Source organism: Benincasa hispida, chromosome 6 (genome assembly GCF_027475165.1).
Source record: "Benincasa hispida cultivar pf3 chromosome 6, pf3_genome.v1.1, whole genome shotgun sequence".
Taxonomy (NCBI): Eukaryota; Viridiplantae; Streptophyta; class Magnoliopsida; order Cucurbitales; family Cucurbitaceae; genus Benincasa; species Benincasa hispida.
The window spans coordinates 3003456-3012944 of NC_143483.1; the positions used below are offsets into that span (position 1 = coordinate 3003456).

Below are 9489 nucleotides of genomic sequence, written 5' to 3' on the forward strand. Positions count from 1 at the left end.
TGTAATCGTACTACTGGAACTGCCTCGTGCCAGACAATATTAAGCATGTTGTATTAAGGTTGTTTATTAGATTTATTGTTACGTATGATTTCCCTGAGTGAGTTGCACGAACTAGATACACATGAAAGAGGATTGGAAGCTAGCATGATTTTAGTACATTTTATTCTTTAAGATTCTGTTGAATCTAAGGATGATGAGATGTATATGTATGTTATGGATTTATGATGATGAGATGTATATGTATCTTATAGAACTATGTTATGATGCTTGTGATGTAGTAATCATGATAGTGTGCTCACTATTAGTTAGATACCCATTAGAGGTTGTGTGTCCTTCGGGATTCACTAGAGGTGGTGTCTCCTTTGAGATTCACTAGAGGTGGTGTCTCCTTTGAGATTCACTAGAGGGGTGTCTCCTTCGAGATTCACTAGAGGTTGTGTGTCCTTTGAGATTCACTAGAGGTCGTGGTTCCTTTGGGATTCACCAGAGGTCTTGTTTTCTTCGAGATTCACCAGAGGTTGTGTTTTCTTTGGATTCACCAAAGGTTGTGGGTCCTACGGGACTCACTAGAGGTTGTGGCTACACTTAACTACAGTAGGGTGAATTCAAATGTTCATGGATACGTGTTCTAGGAGGTCTAGGGGAGAATTTATATTCCACAAGAAGTGGGCATCTAGAGGACATAGATGTCTAGCCTGACTGTAGTAGTGGGTTACTTACTGATTATTTTATTTCCATCTTCTCTCATGTTTATGTTTCAGGTAAAAGTAGGGATGCACAGACAAATGACAAGTGGAATCCGTGATCAAGCCACTGGGACCAGCTTTATGCTTCTGCTCATGTCTTAAAATTTCTTTTATATGTTTTAGATTTTCAGTCCTGGTGTCTGAAACTTATCATTTGGAATTATTTTCATTTTTTAAAGTTCCTAGACTTATTTATATCTATTTATTATATATGTGTAACTTGTTACTTAACTTTTATTATTTGGTTTTAATTGAAATCTTTTATTTTACTTTATTTATCTAGCATTTATGTCATTATGAAAATGTGTCATTTTAAATTCTATGCATGCACGTGTATAGTAAAATCCTAGTTTCAGTCCTAGGGAGTTGAGTCGTTACATAAGTATATATATATAGATACGTTGAAAGGTAATTGTTTTAAATGGTAAAACGGCTGAAAATATTTTCAAATATAGCAAAATGTCACTACCTATCGTGATAAATTGCGATAGACTTTTATCACAGTCTATAACTGGTAGACGTGACAATTTACTATATCTGTAAATAAGTTTGCTCGTTTTCTTTATTTGTAAACAACTCTACGATCATTTTTCTTCTTCTTTTTTTTTTTTTGGCAAAGGGTTAATTTTTCACTTTAGACATTCAATTTTATTAAATAACACTTTAATATTTCAATCCTTACTTTTAGACGAATAAATGCTATGGCCATTTTTTATTATTTTTTAATAGTTTTTCTTGTGAAGAATTTCTAAGAAAAATATTTTCATGTGTAGTCAACAAATTGTAAATTACAATGTCTTACGGATCCAATTTTGATTGCCAACACATATGTATGTCAATTGAATTATACTCGTAATTTGATATCTTAGAAGAGTGGAATTTAACTGCAATACTTTATTAAAGTCAATGTTCCAATTTGATCCAAGTGAAGGACATACATAAAGTATGTTGGATGACTTTGATTCGATTCTTTTTATTTTTATTGACTTAAGAGTTTCATCACATTTTTATAATCCATAGAGTAAATTACTTTCCCACTAAGTTTGTGTTTTCTCTATATTAAATAGCGATTTCTTTGATTTTTTTAAGATGCAACAATAAGTTTAAAGAATTTAGAAAAGATTATTTTCATGGCTTCTGATGCTGTGCATGATCTCACTTCCCTCCTTTCCTCTGAGGGGAGAGACTTTCTCATTCGTAACAATGGCGATCAGGTACATATCTTCATTTTCATTTTCCACTCGTATTTTTGGTCCTACACTATTTTATTCATATGGAAATTAGTTCGATTCGTAACGTTTCTATTTTTATTTTCATGTTTATTATTTATTGTTTTTCGTTTTCTAAAGAAAAAAAAAACAATTTGTAATTAAAATGTGGGGTGGAGGAATGAAACCTCAGATCTCGAGATCGATAATACAAATGTTATGTCAGTTGAGCTCTGCTCTTGTGGGCAATAATATCAGGATTCATTTAATAAGGTTGACCATGTTTCCATGTTCTTGTTTACAAATTTTGAGAAACAAAAAAGTATTTGATAACTGATCATGAAATATTTTTCGTAAACTTGTTTCCAAAATTGTGTAGGAACTTTAGTACAACAACAAAACAAAGCCATGTTTGATGATAAATCTATATGTATTTTCAAACTTCAAGACAAGTTTTGAAAACTAAAAAAAAAAAAAAAAAAAAAAAAAAAGTAGTTTTTACTGTTGAAATTTAGCTAATAATCCAATATTTACTTAGGAAACATGAAAACTATGGTAAGAAAATTGAGAGAAAATAAACACAATTTTCAAAACAAAAAATAAAAAATTAAATAGTTATCAAATAGAGCCTACATTTGTTGTTTCCTGATTTTTCAATAAAAATATTATATATATATATATATATATATATATATATATATATATATATATATGTATATGTATATATATTTGGCATAGGTATTGTAATTAAAGTATAGGGGACATCAAACCTTTGGTCTCAAGTTCGATAGTATGAGTAATATGTCAGTTGAGCTACGTTCATATTGAAATTTATCACTATGGACTTATAAGATATATAAATAATACATCTAAAAATAAAAATAACACAAAAGTTTAGGGTATTGAAATTTCAATAACTAGAGTTTCAAAGAACATGATGCCAAAATGACCGTATTTCAGCTGATTTAGTATTTGTACTATCAACCTCAAGATCAAAAAAATACATACATATATATATATATACTTGGTGAAAAAAACATGCTTTTTTAGTAATGAATAAGACATTAATTTGTTGTTGGAATGTCTTGAGTCTGTTATATATCGCTTCGAACGACCAAGTATGGGGTCTCTCTAATAAAATTGCTCCCCCTCTACTTTGTGGACGTAGTTATCACACTATTAGTGAATAACGTAAACCTATGTATCGATTCTCTTTATACTTTTACGTTTTTTGTATCCTTTATTTGTCGGTTTCGTAACATCTGTGTTGTGTTTTGAGCAGGTAAAGATTAGTTCCTTAATTGGAAAAAATGTGGGATTATATTTCTCGGCAGGATGGTGCCCTCCTTGTTGTTCTTTCACTCCAAAATTAGCAAAAGTTTACGAGGAATTAGCTTCTGAAAATAATGACTTTGAAGTTATATTCGTTTCTTCTGATGGAGATGACCGCGCATTCAAAGCTTACTTCTCCAAAATGCCATGGTTGTCCATTCCATTTGATGATTCAGAGACCAAAAAAAAGTTGAAATTACTGTTTGAACTTAGTGGAATTCCTCATCTTGTTGTTATTGATGCTAATGGGAAGGTTTCAACTGATGAAGGAGTTGATTTAGTTAGAGAATTTGGAGTTGATGCTTATCCTTTTACTTTTGATCGAAAGAACCAACTTTTGGTTGAGAAAGAGGAAGAAGCTAAGAGAAACAATCAAACCATTGCTTCCCTTTTGGTTTCCACTTCTCGCAATTATGTGGTTTGTAATGATGGAAATCAGGTATTTATATCATCTCTTTCTTTCTTGCTTTCTTGCTAGGTTTTAATCATATCTTGGTTGCTACCACTCTCGGATTTTGTTTCTAGTTTAGAGCATGCTTGTGAGAATGATTTTAATGTTAAATCACTTTTCGTCGGTTTCTCAAACATGCTTTTAAAAGGGTAAAACCAAATACTAAGGTCAGGTTTGGTAACTATGTGATTTTGGGTTATTTTTAAATAAACAAAATAAACTAACTTATTTACAAATACAACAAAATATCATTAATTATCTATGATAAACTGCAATAGATTTCTATCACTAGAGAGTCACTCAGTTATAGAAGTCTATCACGATCTATCACTGATCCACAATGATATTTTTCTATACTTGAAAATATTTTTAGTAGTTTTAACATTTAAAATAATTAACCTTTCGTTTTTAGCTTTTTATTTTTTAAAAAAATTAAGCTTGAATATAAACACTATTTAAGTTTCCTTGTTTTGTTATCTATTTTCCACCCATGTTTTAAAACACTAAGCCAAATTTTGAAAAACTAAAAAAATAGTTATTAAAAACTTGCTTGTTTTTTTTTTTTTTTTTTTTTTTTAAACAGCTATTTTCAAATATAGAAAAATGAACCAAAATATTTACAAAATATAGCAAAATTTCAAAATCCATCATTTGTCTTTCAATATCTATTATTGATAGATTCTGAAATTTTCCTATAATTTATTAATATTTTCAAGAATTTTGTCATTTGTAATAATTTTTCTTTTTAAAATTTGACTAAGAATTCTAGTGCTTCCTTACAAAAATGTAAATAAAACCATATCGTATGAAATTTAAAAGAAAACAAACACAAATTTAAAAATTCACATAACACTAAAAACAAAATCGGTTACGAAACGTCAAATATAAAGCTTAAATTGTTCTTTTAATTATTAAATGTATGTTTAGGAGTAATTTTGAATGCCGCACAAAAGGCGACTTTTTCATGGATAAGAATAAGAGCTTTTAATACCCTAATTTTAATGCTAATCCCAAGGGAATGTTGATTGGGAATGAAGATGAGAATGGAAAATAATGTAGTACATAATTCATAGTTTAAATTTGGTGTAAGGTTTAAAAGATGGAATGTGGAAATAACTTTGTCATTTTTATGCTTTCTTTATACACATCTTTTAAGGGTATTTGATACCCTTCTAAAAGATAGGAGCTTTTAAAATCTCCTTCTCCCTCCTCACTTTTCTTAATATATTATTCCCTGATAAAGTGTGTTTATAAAAACCTAATTAACTTGCACCTATTGAACTAAATGCACCTATGTATAATTTCTAATATTAGTTACAGACATTTTATTTCCAGATATCTATTCAGACGAGAATAAAATATAAAAGAACCAAAATAGTCATATTTGAAGAGAGTAGTGGAACTAAAATGAAAGTACCCTACGCCTTTCTTCAATGATATTTTGGATTCTATTTTTTTTTTCAATATATTTTTTTTAATCTGAATCACTGTATTGTTTTTGTTGTGTAGATTCCTATTTCTGAGCTAGAAGGGAAACTCATTGGGTTGTATTTCTCAAAGCAAGGCCATGAACATTGTGATGATTTTACACCAAAATTAATCGAGGCTTACGATAAATTGAAGGAGAAGGAAGAGAACTTTGAGATTGTATTCATCTCTTTAGATGATGAAGATGAAGATTTATTCAAAAAAGCATTCAAAACAATGCCATGGTTGTCATTGCCTTTTAAGGATGAGAAATGTCAAGAACTAAAACTATATTTTGAGGTTGGTGATCTTCCTGCCCTTGTTATAATTGGGCATGATGGGAAAACTTCGAACACGAATGCAGTCGAACTAATCAAAGAGCATGGTATTGATGCCTACCCTTTCACTACCAAGAAACTCGACGTACTTGATGAGATCCCGAATACAAAGTGCAAATCACAATCTCCGAAACCTCATTTTGTTGAGGAGGTAAAAGTTTCTTGTTGCTGCGATGGGTCAAAAAACGATGATGAGGAAATGAAGGACAAGGAGGAAACCAAGGAGGAAACAAAGGAGGAAAAAGAAGGTTGCAAAGGATAAGAGAACATATTAACACAGCAAACAATATGGAAGTTTATGAGTATGCATATACATCCATCAGCTTTTATATGTGCTTCACTTGTTGCCTTATTTCATGATATTCCGTTGTTTGAATAAATCAAGAGACTTCTAGTTTTGAGCACTTTATGACTTTTTGTTTGGCTGTTCTAATTTGATGGCTTGAGCTATATCTCTCTTGTATGTGATATCTAAAAGTTCTAAAGTTATTCTTTACAGTATTTGTGAGTGTCACTTTTTTCCTCCATATTATTTGTGTGATACAAATACCTAAAATATGAGCAACATTACTTAGATCTTTAGGGGTCATTTAAGGTAAAGAGTGGAGTGGTGAAGTTTGAAGAATTATAAGATTTTTGAAATATCTTTATTTAGTTAGGGGCTCACAATGTAAAGAGTTACATGAAAATTGAGGTTCTTGTTGTGGTGCCTACAAACCTTTTGGGCCAAATACGGAATGAAGTTCAGTACTCTTCCCCCGACTCCAAATCTTTAGACCAAACGAATGAATTTGTTACTTGCCAATTTATAATAATACTTTTGAGTTGGATGGAACAACAATTTTTCGTATATAATATTGTCCTTTACTCTATTAACCTAATACTTTGCCTCTCCTTCATTTCTTTTGATTTGTGGCATACAAACTTTTGGACTAAATTATATGAAAATGAATACAGATTAAAAAAGAATAAAAGAGTTTTATATTTTTAAGATAAGTAATCGTAGAAAATAACCTAAAAGTTATTTGAATATGAAATTGAAAATAAGTTTAGGTAGTTTAAACTCGTGCATGACTAAAATCTATAAATAGAACTTAGAATACAAAAGTGTAGAACACTTTGTATGAATTTCAAGTTGTAAAACTCTTTGTTAATTCTTCCATAAAATTCTTCTCTCAATATAGTGGATGTAGGCATTGTATTAGCCGAACCACTCTAAATGTAACGACCCGATCTCCTAGGACTTAGGTAAAGCCGTTACTAAAATAAATGCATGCACAGAATTTAAAATGACGCTCAGTTATTTGAAATAAATGCTACTTAAACAAAAGAAGTTCAAAAGACATTTATTAAATGCAATTATTAAAACAAATAATAGAGTACCCAAAATTCTTAAAGACTAACAAAAATATATAAAATAAATAATCCTCAGTAATACATTTTAAACAGAAAAACTAAATATTAAGAGAAAAATAAGGACTCAAATTTCAAGGTGCGGAAGCGAAAAAGTCTAGTCCCAGTGACACGATCACGAACTCCGCTGCGCCATCGCCGGTGCATCTTTACCTTTTCCTGAAACATCAACATAAGAAAGGATATTCAGTAAGTAACCCCACCACTAGGGTCAAGCTAGGCATCTATGTCCTCTAGATACCCACCTATGGCACACATAAACACATGAAACAGACAAGAGATTTAGTCCTATCCTATTGTAGTTAAGTATGCCCACAAAACTGGTGAATCCCGAAGGAAACACGAAACTGGTGAATCTTGAAGGAAACACGAAACTGGTGAATCCCGAAGGAAACACGAAACTGGTGAATCCCGAAGGAAACACGAAACTGGTGAATCCCAAAGGAAACACAAACTGGTGAATCCCGAAAAAAAACACAAAACTGGTAAATCCCGAAGGAAACACAAAACTGGTGAGCATCTAATTAATCAATGAGGATATTCACACAGTCTCAACGTTCAAAGAATCAACACTGTACAATTCTAAAACATACATGAAATCCTTGGTACCATGGCTCCATCACATACACCTAATCCTCAACAACATATTATACAACATTCATGTAAACCTTACATCACAATTCTACTACATACCAGTATGCCTCAACACCAGCAGATCAGACGTCGACATATGAAAACACATACCATCACATACTAACGATCAAGTGCTTAGGTGTGTATTTAAACAATTCAGAACTCGTTCCAGAACATACTTTGATTCAAGTCATACTATCAATCAACATGCTAACAATTTACCATAACATACACTCACCATGCTAGCATACAACTAAGGCCTAGCCCGTGGGCAGTTCCAGTGGTAAGATTACTTACCTCGAAGTCAAAATTATGTCTAAGCGACAAGCAAATTAATCTTCCTCCTAGCTTAGATGGATCTTGAATTAGGCCTAAACATAATCCAAATTGCAACTAATAAAAGAGCTTAGTTCCAATAACCAAATTAACCAAATAATTCCCAATAATCTTACCCAAAAGCTTGTCGAAACCATAACCAAATCCTCTTGATAGCACACTTTTAACTTCAAAGCTTCTCCAAAACTTGATTTTTAAAGCCCAAACAAATATGTGTCAATAGATTGAAGTAGAACACCATTAGCCAATAAATCCAATTAAAAAAAAGGGTACAATCTTACCCCAAATCCATAAGTTCCAACGACCCTTACTGTTGGCAGCACAAACGATGAGAAACGACAGATTCGAAGCACCTTGCACGACTGACAGCGAGCGACTTGGCCGTCGGGTTGTGAATCTTCAGATCTGGGCTCGAGTGACTGTGGAATCTTGAGACTTTGGGCGACGACCTGTAATCCACGGAGACCAACACAGTTTGGCGAGCAATACCATCGAGGTTCGATGATCAGAGATGCGACTGATCTCGTGAATCGAGTGGCGGCGACTGCTTCGTGGCCTAGACGACTGAACGGAGTCGAATAGACTTGGGAGGAAAGAAGAAAGAAAAATTGGGGATGGTGGTGTTGTACTGCGGTGCGAGAAGAAGAAGGAGAAGGGTTGGTGGGGGTTTAAAAAAAAAAAAATAATAAATGTAATAACTAAAAAGGAAGGTATAATTATAATAAATTCTTTCCATTTCGAAAGGAAAATTAATTTCTGCCATAACTTTCACATTGAAATTCAAAATTGAATAATTTTCCGCCAAACATAAATTCCCGCATTTATACTTGAGATCCAAAATTTCAAAAATGTCCTCCGACTAAACAATTATTGAATTACCAAATAATAACGTTATTGAAATTACATTATTATATAAAAAAATGTGCGGGGTGTTACACTAAACTCATCGTGTCAATTCTCTCTTCTACTCTCTCCTCTTTGCTACAAAAATCTTCACTATGATTTCATCTAAGTACCTCCATTCAACATCAATAACAAGGTTTGCCAAAAGAACATAATAATAGAAGTAAGATCAAGAAGAAGAAGTGTAAAGAACTTATCGTGAAAGAAGAGGAAGAAATTAGAGTGTACGTTGCAAAGAGCATCACTTCGAAGAGAAGAAGAAAGAAAATAAATCTGTAAATTTTCTTCATCAGAATGTTTTGTTACATGTAGAACAAGGGGAGAGTCAAACATGCATCCAAAAATAGTGTCTTCATTCCTGTCCCTAGATGTGTAATCACAACAATTTGATACCAAAGCTAGTAAAGTTCAAGAAAGGTACAAGAACCACTAGTACAGAAACTGTATTACTTGACATTTTTTCGCAGTCAAATATCAGTGTTACTTGACGGTTTTAAAACGTCAAGTACTCCATTGTCAAGAATAAGAGAATTTTTTGACTGGCTGAAAGGGTCAAGCTTTAATTTACTTGATATGTTATAACGGTCAAATATATGAGATTTGTTGATTATTTTAAGTGTCAAGTATTTAAATTCTTGACATTTATCATGGATCCAGGTTTT

At 32.0% G+C, this 9489-nt stretch overlaps 1 protein-coding gene across 1 annotated transcript; it reads left to right on the forward strand.

Annotated features, from left to right (window-relative positions):
* The first annotated feature begins 1760 nt into the window (after positions 1 to 1760).
* LOC120079395 (putative nucleoredoxin 1) lies at positions 1761 to 6043 on the forward strand. Its single transcript, XM_039033559.2, has 3 exons — positions 1761 to 1960; positions 3237 to 3725; positions 5247 to 6043. The coding sequence occupies exons 1-3, from the start codon at positions 1877 to 1879 to the stop codon at positions 5802 to 5804; spliced, it is 1131 nt and encodes a 376-aa protein (XP_038889487.1). The 5' UTR covers positions 1761 to 1876; the 3' UTR covers positions 5805 to 6043.
* Positions 6044 to 9489: the final 3446 nt, after the last annotated feature.

Coding starts and splice junctions, on each gene's coding strand:
- LOC120079395 (XM_039033559.2), top strand. CDS start 1,877: ATGGCTTCTGATGCTGTGCATGATCTCACTTCCCTCCTTTCCTCTGAG. Junction 1,961..3,236: donor TTCGTAACAATGGCGATCAG/GTACATATCTTC, acceptor TGTTTTGAGCAG/GTAAAGATTAGTTCCTTAAT. Junction 3,726..5,246: donor TTTGTAATGATGGAAATCAG/GTATTTATATCA, acceptor TTTGTTGTGTAG/ATTCCTATTTCTGAGCTAGA.